The 19,544-nt window shown below is 45.2% G+C and overlaps 2 protein-coding genes across 2 annotated transcripts in view; one reads left to right on the forward strand and one right to left on the reverse strand.

The window, feature by feature from the left end:
* Positions 1-1,927: 1,927 nt before the first annotated feature.
* On the forward strand, positions 1,928-16,030 carry OTOP3 (otopetrin 3). Its single transcript, XM_072645627.1, has 7 exons — positions 1,928-2,116; positions 5,150-5,518; positions 5,691-5,827; positions 7,098-7,156; positions 7,670-7,788; positions 10,469-11,289; positions 11,417-16,030. Exons 1-7 carry the CDS (start codon positions 2,098-2,100, stop codon positions 11,585-11,587), a joined length of 1,695 nt encoding a protein of 564 aa, XP_072501728.1. The 5' UTR covers positions 1,928-2,097; the 3' UTR covers positions 11,588-16,030.
* Positions 15,459-19,544, reverse strand: part of HID1 (HID1 domain containing) — a 29,105-nt gene continuing 25,019 nt past the window's right edge. Inside the window, exons 16-19 of the mRNA XM_072645626.1 lie at positions 18,984-19,064; positions 17,917-18,008; positions 17,341-17,499; positions 15,459-16,677 (exon numbers count right to left, since the gene is read on the reverse strand). Of these exons, the coding sequence (XP_072501727.1) occupies positions 16,614-16,677; positions 17,341-17,499; positions 17,917-18,008; positions 18,984-19,064 (396 nt within the window). The 3' untranslated portion in view covers positions 15,459-16,613. The remainder of the gene's footprint in view (positions 16,678-17,340; positions 17,500-17,916; positions 18,009-18,983; positions 19,065-19,544) is intronic.

Genomic DNA, 19,544 nt, shown 5'->3' on the forward strand with positions numbered 1-19,544 from the left:
GCTGAGCCAATCCCTGTTCTTAAGAAGTTTATGCTCTACCAGGTGGGACAACATATAAACATATACATATATATGTATATACACATATACACTGTACATATATAGTAATGCACATATCTATACATGTGTATAGTATATGTACATATGTCTATGTGACGTGTATGGTGTATGTACATATATTTATGTGATATGTGTATACTATATGCACACATATCTATATATGTGTTTCATATATGCACATGTTATCTATAAATCAAATGCCCTGTGTTTGTTTTCCACATACACACAGATCTCATAGATTTATGTGCATATGCAAAATAAACACAAGGCATTTAGTGAAGACATTAGGTGATGGGGGGAAATATTGGGATAGAGTTTTATCAGTGATGGACAACAAGAAGGCCAGTTTGACTGGGCCACACGGTAGGATATAGAATAATGTGTAATAATCCTGGTAAGTTGGCTGAAAATAGATTGTGAAGGACTTTAAATGTCAAAGAAACCTATATTTGACTCATAAGATAATTAGGGAGCCACTTGAATTTGTCTCCTGGTTCTTCTTACATCATTTTGCATCAGTTCACATAAATCTTCTCATGATTCTCTATATTCATATTAAACCTTTTATACAACAGAGCATGGAATATTTTCCATTACATTCATGTAACATATTTTGCTTAGACATTCCCCAGTCTGTGGTCATTTCCTCCTCCAGTTCATTGCTCTTTCAAAAAAAAATCAGCTTTTGGTGTGTATGAGACTTTTTAATCATTGATCTCCTTATGGTATATGTCTAGTCTTGGGATCTCTGGACGAAAGGACATTTTAGTGACTTTCTTAGCATAATTCCAAATTGCTTTCCAGAATGGCTGGACCAATTCACAGCTCCACCAACAGTGCTTCAGTATCTGATATCAGTAGATATCAGTATTCACTAGCCCTACAAGACCTCAGTATAATTCATAGCCAAGCCAATCTGAAGGGTTCTGGGGAAAGAATGATTTCAGGAGACAAAAATGCCCACAGAGATAACAGAGACAAACAGAACCAGAAAGGAAGGAGAAACCAGGTGAGACCCAGTGATAGGAAAGGCTGCCACCCTCAAGTTATAGCTTAATGCTATATCCCAGAGGGCATTAAGACAGTTTTAGGGTGACAAGGAGAGGGATCAATAGGGTCCTGAGGGCAGCATTGTGGGGATTTCCTCAACTTTCTTTGGGAGGAAATCTCTTGGCATGTCTTTCCTAAAAATCCCAACATGCAACATGTTCAGTCAGCACTAAGATCAGACTCAGCAGTTCAGTGACATTCTAATGAGAGGGTGGGAAGAACTCACAGAAGAGACAAAGGGATTTCTAGAGGGGAAGAGGAGAGAGCCTCACAGCCCAAACAATCAGACTTAAACTCCATATTTTTTCCTTCAATCTCATGTGGAACATGTGGAACACTGAATCTGACAGTTGAGGGCAAAAAGATTGCTGCTTCGTGGCAGGCAGATGGCACAGGTCTTGGCATCAGGGGAAGGTGACATGGAAAGGGGCCATGAGAAGTTTTCTGGAGCAGCTGTGCTCAGATGACTTGGGTACCCTGGGAGAAACTTGCCTCTGTTTCTTTTCTGTCTTACTTCCCGGGGCCCGGCCAGGCGTCTTGGACTCATACATACTAGGGTTGGGAAGACCCCTCTCAAATCTTGGCTCCCTGCCACCCTCTCCATCTGACTCCATTAATTGAAGGCTAGAGCCCCGCCCAGTAGTCCTTGGCTAGTGAGCCAAATGTCTCTGACCCCCGTAGGCTCTGGTCCAGCCCCTCCACGCCCGACAGCTTGGCCCATTTGCCAACTCGCTCTGAGATGGCCCTGCCCCCGATCCTATTGGCTGCTCTTCCCGGGGAAGCTTTGGGCGGTATAATTAACGAGGGATTAATGAGATTTCCAAAGTCAACAGGAAAAATCGATGAGCCGCTGGGGCTGAGCCAGCAGGTGCGCAGTCCAGTTGAGCGAGAGGGTCCAGGGGCATAGGTCGGGATAGCAGGGGGAGGCTACAGACACACCTGGACGGAGCAGCCCAGCTCCTTCCAGTTGGCTGTTAGTCCGCCACGATGACAGCTCAAGTCTCAGGTAAGGCGACTCGGGCCCTGTCCAGTACCCCCACACATCTCTCCACCTTCTGCCATCTGCCCACTGCTGCTCCTAACTGGGCTCGAACCCAGAGTATAGAGCGGGACCTTTGGAAGAAAGGTAAAGGACCCAAAAGCCAGGCTTAAGAATAGGGACCCCGGAGTCAGGCATAGGGAGGGGTGAGGATTCTTCAAGTATGTCGAGGAAAAGAATCCGGAAGAGGAGAAAAGCCACGATCACTTAGGAAAGAACCTTAGGGGTCCCAGCACCCACTGCCTTGCGCCGCTTCCACCTCTCCCACCCCAGGCCCATGGCGCACTACTTTTCCAAGTTCAAGACAACTCCACCTTCCAGACAGATTCTGGCCTGGAAACCATCCAGAAAGTAGCGCTACCTGGGTCAGCGGGGGCTCTAGGCCGGGGCGGGGGGGGGGGGGGGGGGGGGAGGGGGGAAGGGGCCGCAGAATGCTCTGTCCTTCATCTCCTAAGGCCTCCCCAACTCCTTCCACCTCTGGAAGAGATGGGAAAAGATCTTGAACCTAAAACCCAGCCAAAGCTCACATCCCCAAGAATGGGGATGAAGTCGGAAGGAGGCAAAGTCAGGGTCACTAGGGAAAAGGAAGTCAGGGGGTGGAGTAGGGAGGGGGTTGGGTGGTTTTGATCCTTAATTCTACGTGTTCTTGGGGAACTCAAACTATCCGTAAGTCCAGCTGTCCCCTGGCCTCCTTCTATCGCTACCAGATCCAGAGTCTACCCTATCTGTGTTCTCCCTCCTCCATTTCCCCTCCCTAACAGCTCCGGGGGATTTCTATCACCTGCCTCTCTAACCCAAACCCACAAACCAGTTTGGCATCTGGTCGCTCCCTCCCCTTGCAGCATGCACAGTGGTGAACAGAGCTGATACCTCAACTTCCTTCTGTCTAGTCCTAAAGCACCTTCTTCCATGACTTTCCCACAGCTGCTCAGTTTCCAGAAAGGCTGCCATCTCCTAGGAACTGAAGACTCCTGGGTTTGAGGTGGGAGGGGGGGGGGGGAGGGGAAGGATGGGGGCGGTGCTTCCAACCTTGTAGGGTCTCAATTCACTGCAACCTTGAGCTAGAAGAATGGTAAAACAGCTCGTCTCAGCCCCAAACTCCCCATTCCTCTGATGGCTGGAGAAAACACCAACCAGGGAGAGAATCTCAGTTCCTCACCTACTAGTCATCTCCCCTATTCCGGCTTATAGAGCCTTCACTCCCGGATTGCATTTTCCTACCTTCATCCCTCTCTCCACCACCCCTAGTTCCCAAAACCTCCAAAGAAAGGATCCTTCCAAGGAGAGGTTGCCTGTTTTAAAAGAAATGGAGCCAGAAGATACTTAGAATGAATGTCTGGGCCCTCAACCACTTAAGTGTGAAAGCCCTGGAGGAAAAGATAAGGATCATTACTGAGCGCCTACTCAGTGCTAGGTGCTGGACAGCATTGACAAGTTGAGTGTCAGATATAGTGGAATCTTTGGGCAAGTCAATTTTGCACTCCTGGGCCTCAGTTTCCTCAACTGTAAAACAAGGGGTTTGGGTCTCTAAGGTGACTTCCAACTGTAGATTCTATGGATACTGACCAGAGACCTCTCTGGGGCTACTCTGCAGGAATATGGTGCTTAAAAGCTGGCAAGAAGTTGATAAAGATGGGGAGAAAAGAAAACCTAACAACTTTAAAGAGTGCAGATTTATTTTTAAACCTAGATAGGAAGAGTGCAGACAATTAGATCATTTTGATGAATGTTTAAAAACAGATTAACCTAGGCAATGACAAGGTTTTGAAATTGCCATGCTTATCTCCTTCCGGGTTACTGAAATAGGGAAGTCTTTAAGGTCCTGACACAGCCCAGATCCCAGAATAAGTGGGAATAATGGGGTGAGAGGAGGAGGCAGAGGAAAAGGGTGACAGAGCTGTATTGCTTAGGAGTTCAATTTGAATGGGAGGGGGAGGAGAAGGTTGAAAAAGGAAGGGAAAGAATTGTAGCATTGGATTGGAACTGGAGGAGGAAAAAGGAGAGGAAAGGATAGGAACAGAAATAGGAGTTAGATTTGAATACCTTGGAGTGGGGAGCTCCTCAAGGAGTAACATAAAAAAGTGATAGAAGCCTGGAAAAGAGAACATACATTTCAGTCAGTAAAGCAGCCCAGAGCCATTTTGGGAATTCCTGACTTTCTAACTACAGATGGGGAAAAGGGCTGGAATGGAGTCGGCCAGGATCATAGCAGTGAATATATAAAGCTGAGTCTCAGGTGATTTGGGAGAAGAGAGGGACAGAGCCTATACTATCTGAAAGTTTAGAGAGGCAGCTAGGTGACATAATGATAGAGGTTTGGACATGCAGTCAGGAAGACCTGAATTCAAATCCAACCTTAGACATCTACTAGTTGTGAGACTAGGGTCAAGTAAGTCACTTCACCTCTCTGTGCCTCAGTTTCCTCATATGTAAAATAAGATGATTGGACTTGATAGCCTCAAGCTATAAATCTATGCTAGTCTAGCTATAAATCTATGAACCTTTAGAGAAATCAGTGGAAGAGTGGGGAGTAGTAACCTGTATTTTTGGTAAGGGACAATTACATAAGTGGCCTTCACCCACTGGAAGACACCTGGTTAAATTGGTGAAAGTTGGTTTCTGAGGTATTAGAGGCTGGTGAGGAGGCAGGAAGAGGGAAAAAAAGAAATCTATGAACTGACACAGGAAGGGGGAGCCTCTCTTCCTACTGCCACCCCATACTGTCTGACTCTTTGTGACCTCATTTGGGGTTTTCTTTGGAGTAGTTTGCCATTTCCTTCTTGATGGAAGGGGTAAACAGGGTTAAGTGACTTGCTCAAGATCACACAGTTTGTAAGTGTCTAAGATCAGATTTGAACTCAAGAAGATGAGTCTGAATGCAGACTCTATCTACTGTGCCACCTATCTTCCTAGACAACAGCTAGGGGCAGATCTAAAGTTGTATTGAGCATGGTGTATACTCACATTAAAGTTCCACTGCCCCTTCCCTGCCCTCTCAAGACTCTCAGGGGATCCCAGAGACTACGGCTAAGGAAGATGAGAAGGAATTGAGGGCCCCTGGCCCCAGAAGGGATAAGTCATGGCTAGAACGGCACTTTTCCCTGCTCCTTCGTCGAGATCGGCAAGCCCAGAAGGCCAGCCAGCTCTTTTCTGGGCTCCTAGCACTCAATGTGGTATTCCTGGGGGGAGCCTTCATCTGTAGCATGATCTTCAACAATGTGGCCATCACCTTGGGTGACGTGTGGATCCTGTTGGCAGTGCTCAAGGTGCTCTCCCTCCTCTGGCTCCTCTACTACGTGGTGGGTACCATCCACCTGCCACATGCTATCCTGTACCGAGATCCCCATGCTGGGCCTGTCTGGGTTCAGGGTAAGTAAGTGTGTGCCTCGTCCTTGTTCAGCACCAGCAGAAGAATGATAAGACAGAGTCCTGGGTCCTGGGTTAGGGATGCTATTCCCTAGAAGAGGTAGGTGGGAGGCACGGGTGAGGGGAGAGGTCTGGGAAAGAACAGAGAAGATTCTGATGGTTCCACTTTGGCCAGGCTCCCTGGTGTTGTTTGGTAGCTGCACCATCCTTCTCAACATCTTCCGAATTGGCTACATTATCAGTCACATCCATTGCAAGTCTGAAGTGGAACTTGTCTTCCCCATCATAGAAATTCTCTTCATCAGTCTTCAGGTGATGTTACTTCTCCACCCCACCCCCAATATCATGCAGACAAATGCCCTCACACTCTAATCTGTACTACATACTAGCCACCCTTCATGTGCATATACTCCTCCACATCACACATATTCTTGGGTATAAATGCACCCATGCACACCTAAACACACACTCCTATGTGCACTCACATCCCTTTGTAAACTAAATATAGATACACACACACATGCATATATAATATATAAAATCTCCATACTGCCTTATAAATGCATAACCTTAAAATATGTATACAGGGAATGCCAAAAATCTTAGTACTATTTTAAATAATTAAAGCTTAAAGTTCTAATATTTAAGCTATTTCAGCTTAATGAAGCGCTCAGGCACATACCTATAAACACACAATCATTCATTCCTGCACACACACACACACACACACACACACACACACACACACACACACACTCCAGTAGGTAGGTGGGAGGGAGTACTGTGAATAAAGTACGGGAATTAAAGTCTGGCAAAGCTGAGTTTAGCAATTTTCAGCATGGGGGACCTAGATGAATCAAGAATTCACTTCCCCAGTGGCATGTCTGACATCTGGAGTTAGGAACACCAGATTTCTGATTCTGCTTCAGTCACTTCCTAGATGTGTGACCTTGGGCAAGTCACTTAGCACTCTCTCAGACTCAGTTTCCCCAACTACAAAATGGGGACAATACTAGCACCTACCTACTGAACAGTTTGTAAGGATAAAAAAAGAGTAAAATAAATTTTAAAAATTTTCTTGCCATATAACTGGGGAAAAAATAAAATACTATTTTAAAATTTAAAATTTAAAAATAATTTAATAAAATGTGATAGTATATGTAAAGGGCTTTATAAAACTTAAAAGGACTGTAAATTCCAGTTATTATTATTTGATATAGCTAGAATGGTTAGAACGCTGGGTCTGGAGTCAGGAAGATCTGAGTTCAAATCTGACCTCAGACATTTACTAACTGTATGACCCTGGACTAGTCACTTAATTAGAAGATTGCCTCAGTTTCCTCATCTGTAAAACTGGGATAGTAATAGCACCTACTTCCCAGAGTTGCTGTGAGGATCAGAGGATATAATAATTGTAAAAGGCTGGCTTATAAATGTAAGCTATGATTAGTATTATTATACACTTGCTTTCACATAAACTAAATGTAGACACCTCAGACACACTTATACTGACATACACAGACATATACATCCCCTCATTTGCACCCTCTTATCTCTAATCTCTCCTTACCCTTCTTTTCAGACCTATGTGCTATGGAGCCACAGTAAAGACTGTATTCAGGTCCAGATGAATCTCACCAGGTAAGAAGGGCTTCCCAGACCCCTTCCATTCTTTTTTATTATTTAATATTTTTTAAGCTTTTACTTAGTATTTTATTTTCCCCCAGTTACATGTAAAACTATTTTAACATTCAATTTTAAAACTTTGAGTTTCAAATTTTCCCCCTTCCTCCCTCCCCGGCCCCAGCCCCTTCCATTCTTCCCTGAGTCCCTTAAGACAAAGCACTTTCTAGCCCACGTCCAACAAACCTCTCTTCAGAGACCTATCCTGGTTGTACAATTGGGGAATTCATTGGGAAATGGCCTGAGTGGGTCTCTCCCTGGGCATTACCCACACTTAAGTATCTGTGGCTCCCAATCTTAGACTCCCAGCAAGAGTTCCTTGAGGGAATATTGGGAAAGTGATCAGGTCGGGAGGGAGCAGAAGAGTCAGGGCTAGCCTGGGAAAGGGTTATGGGATGTCCTAGTATAGAACTCAAAGTCTGAGTGGCTCAGGGTCAGGGATCAGGCTATCAAGTATTTCCCCCCACCCAGGTGTGGACTGATGCTAACTATGGCTACCAACCTGCTCCTCTGGGTACTGGCCGTCACCAATGACTCCATGCATCGGGAGATTGAGGCTGAACTGGATGCTTTCACGGGAAATCTCACAGGTATGAAGCAACAGCAGGAGCTGGTGGCAATAGTACCAAGCCAGGAGGCAGGAAGCCTGAGTTCAAGCTTAGTTCCAGCTCAAACTTGCTATGTAACCTGAAGGTAGCCACTTACTCCCTAAGGGCTTCACTTTCTAAAGTGATAGGGTTGGAATAGGTAACCTTTAAGTCCAACTAGTTCTAACATTCTCTAATCCTAGGATGCCTACTCCTTTCTCCCTGCTTAGCCCTCATAGCCCTGACACAGTACAACCTATTCCCACAAATCCTCGAGGCAACATTGTATAATAGAAAGAGCTAGGGAGACCTCAGCAGTCATCTGGTCTAATACAATCATTTTTATAGATGAGGAAACTGGGTGATTTGCCCCTCCACATGATTATGTTCTCACATAGACCTGATGTCCTCATCATTTATATCCACACAGGAACACATGTATTCATGACTGGTGATATGAAGATCTGGAAAAAAAAAAAACATGATTTTTCCCCAAAAAATGTTCCAGGCATTACCCTGGTATATATACATATCTGCATGATATATGTACCCTGGTATCAATATAAATGGACATATGTGTGTGTGTATATATACACATGTATGTATGTGTATCTCTGTGTATGTATGCATATATATGCATAACAAAACAAGGAAAAGTTTGTCTTTAGTGCCCACACTTCTGCTTCCTCATTGACACTGAGCTGCCCTGAAGCCCTTGACACCTTCTACCTTCCCCTTTCCAGCATCTATCTTGCTCCCAAATAATGATCTATCAGCTAATTTCTAATAGACTATTTCCTGAGAAGGACCTCATGCCAAGGGTATTTACACTGTCATAGAAGATTCTTGAAAACAAAAAGCCTTCAGGGTTGAAGTGAATTAACCTTTAACTGTAGCCTGACACACAAAAGAGGAGAGAGATTTGGGAGGGGAGGGGAGGGAAGAGAAGAAAATCAGCATTTATATAGCACCTACTACATGCCAGGGGGGCCATCTCCAGTCCTTCTGATCTATATCTTGCTACTGGACACAGATGATTCTGGAGGAGAAAATAAGACTGGTGACTGCACAGCCCTCCTTCACTTAAATCGAATTCATTTGCAAGTCATGACATCATCCTCCTAATGTCATGGTCCTCTTCCATAACAAATGCCAGAAACTGTGCTAAGGGCTTTAAAAATGTTTTTTCATTCGATTCACATTTGAGAAAACTAAAGCAAATAGATAAAGTGATTTGCTCAGGGTCACCCAGCTAGTAAATGTTTGAGCAGATTTGAACTCAGGTCTTTCTGACCTGACTTTATCCACTTCAACACCTAGCTGGTGGGCAGGGAGGATGTTTGTGGAGGCCACAAATCACATCAGTCCAGCCTGCAAATCTGAAACTTACACACACAAACCATACATGTTCATGTCTGCATGACATGGCCACATACGTACATCAGTTTTACCCCCTTCATGCATTCAAACCTGCATGGCCCACTTTCAAGGGCACATAAACTGATTAGGTAAAACAAGGTTTGCTGTTCAGTCATGTCTGATTCTCCATGACTCTATCTGGGATTTTCATGGCAAAGATCTTGTAGTGGTTTGACATTTCCTTCTCCAACTCATTTTACAGAGGAGGAAACTGAGGAAAACAGGGCTAAGTGACTTGTCTAGGATCACACAGTTAGTATTGTCTGAGGCCAGATTTCACCCCAGGAAGATGAGTCTTCCTGAATCCAGGCCCAGCACTCTATCCACTATGCCATCTAGATGCCCTAAACCAAGGTATATATGGAAATAATGCACACCTCTCTCAATGTGTTGGTGAAATATTGATAGACTAAGCTTTTCTAAGTCAGTTTAGTTCTAAATGTCTTTAAAAACAAAAAGGCTTGAGATTGCACTAAATCCTTTTGCAGTATGAATAACTATCCTTTGATAAGCATTTTTTACCACATATATAACCTACTAATAGAAATAGTGTGTATATATGTAATATGTGTGAATACACACACACACACACACACACACACACACACACACCAAGACATAGCAATATCCCATACCCAAATGGGGAATTGGAGGACACCTAAGTTTCAGTTAGAAGTCTTCTCCTCGTCTTGATCCCCAAACCGTCTACCTTACTTAAGAGTTCAGGAGGGGAGTCCTAGGATGGGATAGTATCTACTGTTGCTCTGGTATTTCCACAATAGCAATGGATGCTTTGGATCTTTGGACAACTACCCTTCTTGCATTAAATCAGGAAAAGAGATGGAATCAAGAGAATGTGGTCTCTTGCTTGTGATTGGAAGGCTAAGAGGTCAGTCATCATCAGACCAGCCAGCAACAAATTAAAACCATGTCCCTGGCTGACATGGTGCTAATTGACAACTCAGTTCAGTCAACAACATTATGGAAATGGGGAAGGGGGCTTCCTCTCCCTACATATTTTATGTGCCCCATACCTATTTCTGCATTTCTCCCACATTGTCTGTCAGATTTTCTAAAAGCAAAGACCATCTGTGAAATGAAATGACCATACTTTTGGTCCAAATGACCATGATCCAAATGGTCCAAATGATCATTAAATGACCATCCTTTTTCATACATGAGCAGGCTTTTGCTTACTAACCTATCTCAACCTTCCTCTCCTCTCTTACTAGTCTCATGTGACTTTCTCCTCTCCCTTCCCTAGGCAATGAGACCAACACTTGCTTTTGCCTCAATACAACTACATGTGAAGTCTTTCAGAAGGGTTACCTGATGCTCTACCCCTTTAGCACCGAATACAGCCTCATCTGCTGCGCTATCCTGTACGTCATGTGGAAGAACGTGGGTCGAAAGCTGTCTCTTCACATAACTGGTCCTGGCCGGCCCAGCTTCCACCTCCACGGGGCCATCTTTGGTCCCCTGCTGGGTTTCCTGGCTCTGGTGGCAGGGATCTGTGTCTTTGTTCTCTTCCAGATCCAAGCCAGTGGCCCTTCCATTGCTGATCAGTACTTTACCCTTTACTATGCTTATTATGTGATTGTCCTGCCTATCATGACTCTGGCTTGCCTGATGGGCACAGTCATACATGGTCTGGAAGAGCGGGAAATGGACACAGTCAAGAACCCCACTCGAAGCCTTGATGTGGTACTTCTGATGGGTGCTGCCCTGGGCCAGATTGGTATCTCTTATTTTTCCATTGTGGCTATTGTGGCCACCGATGCCCAAAAGCTGCTCAACAGACTTATCCTGGCCTATTCAATCTTCATCATCATTCAGCACATCACCCAAAATCTCTTCATCATTGAGGGCCTGCACCGGCAGCCACTCTGGGAGAAATTCACCCAGTCCCACAGTGATAACACAGGGGAGGAGTGTCCCCAGGGCCTTCGCCGGGGATCCATGCTGGAGCTCGGCCAGGATCTTCATAGGGTATCCCTGGCCTATATCCACAATTATAGCCACCTCAACTGGAAGCGTCGAGTTCTTAAGGAGATTTCCATCTTCCTCATCATCTGTAATATCACGGTAGGTAGTTGATAGGCTCTGGGATGGGGCTAAAGTGGGAAGTGCCGGGTTAAGGATAATGAGCTAGCTAAATGAAAGGTGGTGGAGGGTTGTCTCAGCCAGTCACCCATCTCTTCCTTTCCCCCAGATGTGGATGATGCCAGCATTTGGCACACACCCTGAGTTTGAGAATGGACTGGAGAAAGATTTCTATGGCTACAGGACTTGGTTCACTATTGTCAATTTTGGTCTGCCTCTTGGGGTCTTCTACCGAATGCACTCTGTTGGGGGGCTGGTAGAAGTCTACCTTGGGGCCTGATTCAAGGCAGTCTACAGCAAGACAATCCAGTCAGCCCTGGCACTGTTTCTTCTTCTTTCCTCCACTTTGATCCCAAGTCACACAGTTCCAAGGGCCAGTGGAAACACCTGCACCAAGCCTCTGCTCCATTCACAGTGAAGAAATTCAAGTATCCCTCCATTTGAGCAGAGGCAGAGACTAACCAGAGTGGGTACCTCAAAGTCTCACTGGTTTCAGGAACCATCAACCTAAAAGTTTGGGGACACTTTGCAGTCTTTTCCAGAGCCAAGAATGAAGTCCCCAAATGCTATGCTAGGGCACTAAAGGGAAGGGCTACACCTGTTTATGTTTTCAATTTAAATCACCTGAGAGCCCCAAATGGCACAGATGCCAATCCAATTCTGGTACGTGGTTGTGGCTCTTCTTAGAGCCAGGGTGGGAAGCGTGAGCCAGGGGTCTGCTTGAGAGGTTGGGGAGTAGGAAGGCAGTTGTACCCCCTTCCAGAAAATGTCTTAGTAGGCTAGCATCTGCCTGCCTCCTAGCCTGTTTGTCCAACTACTGCTCGGTGCTAATCTTCCTAAACTAAGTCAGAGCAAACCTATCAACTTTGGGGGCCACTCCACCCATTCACCAACCCCGCCCTCCCTTCCACTAAGCCACACACACACACACACACACACACACACACACACACACACACACACCCTATGTCATCTAACAAGCTCATTAATTAGCTGCCAAGCTATGTTGAACTCCTCTCTCCTGTTGCCATAAAACCTGTTTATTTGATCGATTACCTGCTCCTTTTATTGTATTTGTTCCCAGAGGCAAAACAGTACTCAGCCTTGGGAATGGAGGAAAGGGCTCCCACTTTTCTGCAATGGTGCTAAGCAGTGGGGAAGGGAGATACCCAGAGAATATTTTCTGCCCTGGTGTTATGCAAGTGTACAGAAAGGAATAGATCTCCACCAAGATTTGGAGGGAAACTGGATAAGAAGGAAGCCACTTTTGGAGGGGTGACCTGGCCTCACTTTACAGAAGCACCCTCTTACCAAGTACTCCCAAACCAAGGTAACTGGGGGGCAGCTCTTCTCTTTGGAGAGGGTAGGTTAGCAAATGGGGTATGTGCAACGGGACTGTGCCCTGTGTCCAAGTCCTGGTCACTCTACCGAGTCATAAAGAAGTAGAAAATGTGGAGAAGAGAAGCCAGGGCCCTGAAAAGTGTCTCCCTACCTCTTTTAACCTTCATCTACCCCTAAGCCCCAGCACCAACATTAGGCTGGGCATAGAATGAATCATCTCATCCAGGAAGGCCTAGCCCAGGCATTCTTCTTATCCTGACAGCCAGGTCTCCAGCATGTCCCTGTAGGTCCTTGGTGCCCCATCTGGAATGTAGCTACAAGAAGGAGGAGAATGATGGTTTGGAAGATTATTTATGCTAGCTTAAATGATCTCACATGGTGAATTAAAGAGCATTGTGTGGTAGAGAGGTGCTAGATTTGGGTTCCATTTCTGGCATTGCCACTTCAAATCTGTGGGGTTCTTCTCTACTCGGGGCTCCACTTCCTTATCTATCAAATGATAGATGCCCTTGTCTGCCATCCTGAGCACACCCATTCTTATCTGCTCAAATAAAAGCTAAGTAGAACTAAGCCGATTAGTACTCAGATAGAAGGCCTTAGAATACTGGGTGCTGCAGACGTTTTCTCTGATTACCAGTGTGGTTCTAGGGTCAGAGGACCTGGATTCAAATCCTGCCTTTTTTGCTTACTACTTGTATGACCTTGGGGAAGTCACAGGCTTCCTGGGTTTTGGTTTCATTTGTCAGTAAAATGAAGGCCTTGCATAAATGGCTTCTGAAGCCTTTCCCGGTTCTAAATCCTATGTTCTCTCAGATCCTCTCAAGCTCTAGCATTCTATGAGTCTACAGGGAGGCAGTGGGATATCGGGGGGTTGACCAGGAATCCTGGGTGCTGTAGCTTTTTCTTGGGTAGCAATGTGACACAGGAAAAAGTACGCTACTCTGGAATCAAAAGTTGTTGTCACTGTTCAATTGTTTTATGGTTGTGCTCAACTCTTCATGATACCATTAGGGTTTTTTTTAATACATAATTTATTTATTTTTCAGTTTTGAACATTCACTTCCACAAAAGAATTTAAATTCCAAACCATTTGGGATTTCCTTGGCAAAGATACTGGAGTGGTTTGCCACTTCCATCTCATTTTACACATGAAAAACTGGAGCAAGAGGGGTTAAGTGCCTTGCCCAGGGTCACATAACTAGTAAGTATGAGGCTAGATTTGAAACCAAGAAAATGAATCTTCATGACTTCATCCTCAGCACTCTATCCACTTCACCACCTAGCTGAACCCAAAGGTCTTGGGTTCAAATCCCAGTTCTGCCACTTACCAGGTGTGTGTGTAACTTTGGCCAGGTCATTGGATTTAACATCTCTATGTGCTTAGCATGATGCCTAGCACATAGTAGGCACTTAATAAATGCTTGTTATCTGGCTGCCTGAAACTAGAACTGATCAGGGGCAAGAGAAGAACAGGACCATTTCCATGTTGCCCTCAGTTGGGAGAACTCAAAACTTTGGGCAGGCATAAATATATTCAAAGATTTTATCCCCTCTTATTGCCCACATGGCATATGGGTAGATTGCCAGAGACCTGGAAACCCAGTAAACTACCCTCTGGAGCTTCTAGAAGAATTTTAATGATAAAGATCCAGAAGCAGCCCAGAGAGAAGGACTAAGACAGGAGTTCTTAACCTCCTTTATGTCTGTGGACTCCTTTGGCAACCCAGTAAAGCCTATGGATCCTTTCTCAGAATGGTAGTGGTACTGTTCAATCATTTTTCAGTCATGTACAACCCTTTGTGACCCCACTTAACATTTTCTTGGCCAAGAAATTGGAGTGGTTTGCCATTTTCTTCTCCAGTTCATTTTACAGATGAGGAAACCGAGGCAAACAGAATTAAGTGATTTGCCCAGGGCCATACAGTTAGTAAGTGTCTGAGACCAGATTTGAACTCAAGAAGATAAGTTTTCCTGATTCCAGGCAGACCCTCTTTCCATTGAGCTACCTGTCTTTTCTCATAATAATTTCCTTAAATGAATAAAGTAAATAGATAGGATTACAAGAAAACCAGTTTTATGGAAATAGTTATCAAAATACTTTAAAAAAATTTATGTCTTCCAAGGTAAGAACCCCTGGGCAAATAAGACCGTAAGCAGCATAACTGGCACACTTTGCACAATTTAAGGGCCTATATAATGCTTTACATATACTCTCTCATTTGATCCTCCAAAGAACTGGAAGAACTTTCCCTGGGGTGACAGTTTGTCTCTGTGAAATGGCCAACCACGTAGGCACATCCTACTTCAGTGAGGTGACAGCATTTAGAGCCAAAGGGGATCTGAGAAGTAATTTAGCATAAAAACATTCATTTTAAGGATTTAAAAAAAACAGGCTAAGGTCACACAGATAATAAGTAGCTGACTTGGGATTGGAACCTAGTTACTCTACTACTGTATACACCTCCTGCCTCATCTTTATATACATGAGCCCTGAAGGGCAGCCCACTTAGCAGAAGGTTCAACGTCTCAGGGCATTGCCCTTCCGTCCAACCTCAACGTAGAAGAAACAGGGAAGTTTTTACCACCAGCCCACCCCAGCACCCTACCAGACCCATTCAAGGACAAACCCCTCACTGCCCTCCGAGGTTACTCATGTCATAGAAAGATAGTGACAATGTCTTGCATTTTAAGATCTGGAACCAATGTCTTGAACTTTTAAACCCAGAACCAAGCCCTTATTCAAGGGAGATACTGCCCACCATCCTCCAAGCAGCCTCCCTCCACCCTCACCCCAGACAAACATACACAGCCAGGAAAAGGGAGATTTTAATTTTGTGTAAAGTAGCAGATTGTACAGTGCATCTCAAGTGCTTGAAAGTTAAGATTGTACTGACACAGGCAGAGAGTGGGGGTTAGCCACCAGATGGGGAACACTTGGAAGAACAATGTTGAAGGACTGGGATGAGGACTGAGAGTTTCAGGGGAGTCAGTTGGGACAGCTATGGGGAAGCAAGGGGAGGATATCTTGGACAGTCTTCCCCTGACTCCCCTCCACTTACCCAAGATGGGGAAAAACAATGCCTTTTGACATAAAGCTGTAATTAGAATGGGGGAGGAGGGTTGGTCCCCCTCTCCATGAAAAAGACTCTCATGGGATAGGGCTTTGTACAAATACGAAAATGTGAAAATGGGGATTAGATGGTCAGCTAGGTCATGTCTATTGGCCTCAAACTCTGGGTTAGAAATGTTACCCTCTTCTTCCCTCATAAAACCCTAAAAAGCTCCCCCGGCACAGTTCCTCCCATGAGCTGCTCAGCCTCTGTGACATATTGGGTATGGAATGAGTAATGCTTTGTAGTGGAAGGTAAAGGGCATCCCAGCATTCACACCTCAGCTTCTCCACTACTACCCAGATAGTGGGGACCCCAGACTAAAGTTACCCTTCTGAGGGGCCCAGGACCCTCTGAGTCACTTGCAGAGAGGACCTGGAAGGCATGGTCAAAGAAGAGGGTGAATATATACAGGGTGGTATAGAAACAAGTCTTCAGGGGAGCCAGGGTTATAATGCAGACTTGAAATGGAAGGGAAGTAATTGATTAGGCAGAAGTTTGGCCCTGGGACACCAAAAGGTATCTACTGAGAGGAAGCTTCCCTTCCTTGGTTCTACCTTCCAAACTCTTTTGTTTTCTGCAACTACCACCAGAACCAGGAGGACTTCATCAGTCAGGCATGGGGAAAGGGCACAGCTGTTTCCCCACATTTTCCCCAATCCCTGGACTCTTAGAAAAGCTAGCCCTTATAGCCTCCCCACCTCCCTTCCTCAGGTCAAAGTGATAATAAAGCTTGAAATGGCAGTCAGAAGGAAGAGGAATCAGAGCCAGGCAGGGGTGAAGGGCCCAGGGATCACCTTGGCACCCAAACCCTCAAACCCCTTCCTTCTTCTCCTTTCCTTTGCTGTCTTCTGCTCACACCCGTTGGATCTCAAACAGCTTCACATCAGTGTCATACCAGACTGGTGGGTCCACATTCCTATGAGGAGGAGAGATGGAGGCCAGGCCCCCAAGGATGCTGGGTGAATTCAAGTGAGGGGTAAGGGAAGAATTAGGGAACCCTCTCTATCCTCACTTTCTCCTCTGAGCAAAAGGTTCACATCCAACTGAGTCCCTACCCTAAGCACCCTTATGGACTCACTAATAAATCCATCTTCACTAGAGACAATGATACTCAGGGTCAGAGGAAGTCCTGGTTACTGAAATCTGAGCCCACAAGGTAAAATGCCCTGTTAGTCATTCTGGAGAAGTTCTTAACCTTTGTTATGTCTTAGATCCCTTTGCCAGTCTGATGAAATCTATAGGCCCCCTTCTCCAAATAGGGTGTTGTTGTTGTTGTTTAAAAAAAATAATAAAGGAAATATTCAATTTCAGTTAAAGGTTAATGAAAATAAAGATGTAATTTTTTCCCATTTAATTTCACCAGCCCTTTGAAATCTGTTTACTTGGTAAAGGGACCTCAGGTTAAGCATCTTTAAAGGCTAAGGCAATCCCATATGACAGAATGGTGGCTACAACTGAAGGATTCTATTGCTTTCAAGACTAAATAGCATGCCAGGGAGTTTGCCAGTGACCTTCACCCATTACTATGGGGTTAGTGGCTAACAACTCTCTGTCCCCAGTCCTTATCATGCCTCTTTACCTTAGATAAATGACACCCCACATGTAGGTGCGGAACCACATGGCAGTACCCGAGTTGGCCTGGTATTTGCGGATGAGGATGGGATGAGGCACAGGCAGCAGCCCCACCAGTGTGCCATGCTGGAGGAACTTGAGGATTTCTGATTCATCTGTCAGCCCCCTTCAGAGAGAAGGAAAAGAGTAGAAGCCTGAGAAGATGCTCTAGGCCTGTCACTTATGAAAAGGTCAGGGGTATCGTAGGCAAAGAGTTATGGAGGGAGTAAGGAAGGCAGAAAGATACTAGACTTGGAATTAGGAGAGACTTATGTTTAAATTCTAACTGTATGACCCTGACCTCACTTGAACTGGTTTCAGCCTCAATTTCCTTATATGGAATATGGGAACAATAACTTGCCGTATCAACTTCACAGAGTTATTGTGAAAAGAGTGTCTTTTAAACCTTAAAGCATCATAGAAATATGAGCTATTATATAAAGGATGCCTAATGAATGGCCCATGGTCTTCCTCCTGCCATCTTCTAACTTCAACAGCCTCTCCACATCTCTCCCAGCCCCTAGACCTCCCTGCTCACACTCACTTATCAATGCAGATCTTCTCCACCTGAGGCACCAGTACCTGCAGCAGTCTCATGATGGTCTGTAGTGGTAGCTTGGACTTCCAGGAGAGGACCTACAGGATGGACAGAGCCCAGTCAGAGGGAAGGGAGAGGAGATCAGAGCCTAGCTGGGGTGAGATCTGGAAAATCAGCTGTACTATGTTCAACTTCCCTCTCCAGGCACAGCTGTCCAAGCTGGCACCTACTCCAAAGACAGAGAAATCAACCCCGAGGTATGCATGGAAGCAGATGTGGGGAAAACCGACTGAAACCAGACCCATGGATGTTTATTTGTTGACTATTCATTGCAAAACACTGAAGGACCAAAGAATATTAGCATTGTTAAAGTCACAGCCAGAATGTATTTTATACAGCACATTAAGGTTTTCAAAGTGCTATGTATGTAATTACATATAAAAATATTTAAAATGCCATGTGTGTATGTATGCATGTATACATATATACATACTTATATGTGTGCACGTGCATATACATGCCTATACATACCTACATGCACATGCATATATGTATACATATATACATACATATATGCTTGTTTTTATAAAGTCATTTAGTCATGGCCGACTCTTTCCTGACTTTGTGGACCGTAGCTTGCCAATACCGTCCATGGGATTTTCTTGCTAAAGATACTGGAGTGGTTTGCCATTTCCTTCTCTAGTGGATTAAGGCAAACAGAAGTTAAGTGACTTGCCCAAGGTCATACAGCTAGTAAGTACCTGAGGCTGGATTACTCAGGCTTAGCATTCTACCCACTGAACCATCTACCTGCCATATATTTACATACATACATGTATGTATGTATACACATATGTGCATGCATATGTATGTATATGCATATGTGTACATATTTCTATTCCATACACATACCTATATGGTTTTCGTATGCATGCTCATGTAAAGAAAAATGCAAGGGACATTTGGGACCGCTGTCCCCGGGCTGTGGATCCCGCACAACACAGAGTCCACTCAAATCAGGGACAATCGATTCCTCCCCACCCTCCAAGGCTCCAGGGCACTTGTTCCCTCACCCAGTCTGGAGTCGGGTTCCACTGCCCGCCAGCTGAAGCAGTGGGTGATTGCTGTTGTTCTTGACAAGCTTGGCCAGGCTCCTGGGCACAAGAAAGGTGAATGGGACAGAGATATGAGAGATGAAGGGAAATGAAGGGAGCTGCTTCCCCTGTCACAGTCGCCCAGTCCAAGTCATTCGATTTGCCTCTTTAAGGCAATGGGGATAACCCTGGGAAGAACTGTAGCCTACCACCCTTTGCCCTAAGGTTTCATGCCACAGGCACCTCCGAGCCCCACCTTCCTTTAGCTCGGGCCCAGCCTAGTCCCTGTGACAGGTTTAGGGCTGGGGTGGGGGAATGACTGAACAGAATGACAAGCCGGGGTAAAGGCCAACTTCTGATAAAGAAGATGGATGAGTGAAGGCCAAGGGTGTGAACCCATTACCCTGAAAGGAAGGAAGAGGAAAGTTTGGCCAGGGGTGGGGAACCTCCTCAGACCCAGTGGGAACAAAACCTGTTTCTTCCACCACACCCCAGGGGGAAGAAACCACAGAGCAAGTTCCACTGCCCTACAGGCTCTGA

The sequence above is a fragment of the Notamacropus eugenii genome, chromosome 2, assembly GCF_028372415.1.
Source record: "Notamacropus eugenii isolate mMacEug1 chromosome 2, mMacEug1.pri_v2, whole genome shotgun sequence".
Taxonomy (NCBI): domain Eukaryota; kingdom Metazoa; phylum Chordata; class Mammalia; order Diprotodontia; family Macropodidae; genus Notamacropus; species Notamacropus eugenii.

Coding starts and splice junctions, on each gene's coding strand:
- OTOP3 (XM_072645627.1), top strand. Junction 7,157..7,669: donor GTCCAGATGAATCTCACCAG/GTAAGAAGGGCT, acceptor CCCCCCACCCAG/GTGTGGACTGATGCTAACTA. Junction 7,789..10,468: donor TTTCACGGGAAATCTCACAG/GTATGAAGCAAC, acceptor TCCCTTCCCTAG/GCAATGAGACCAACACTTGC.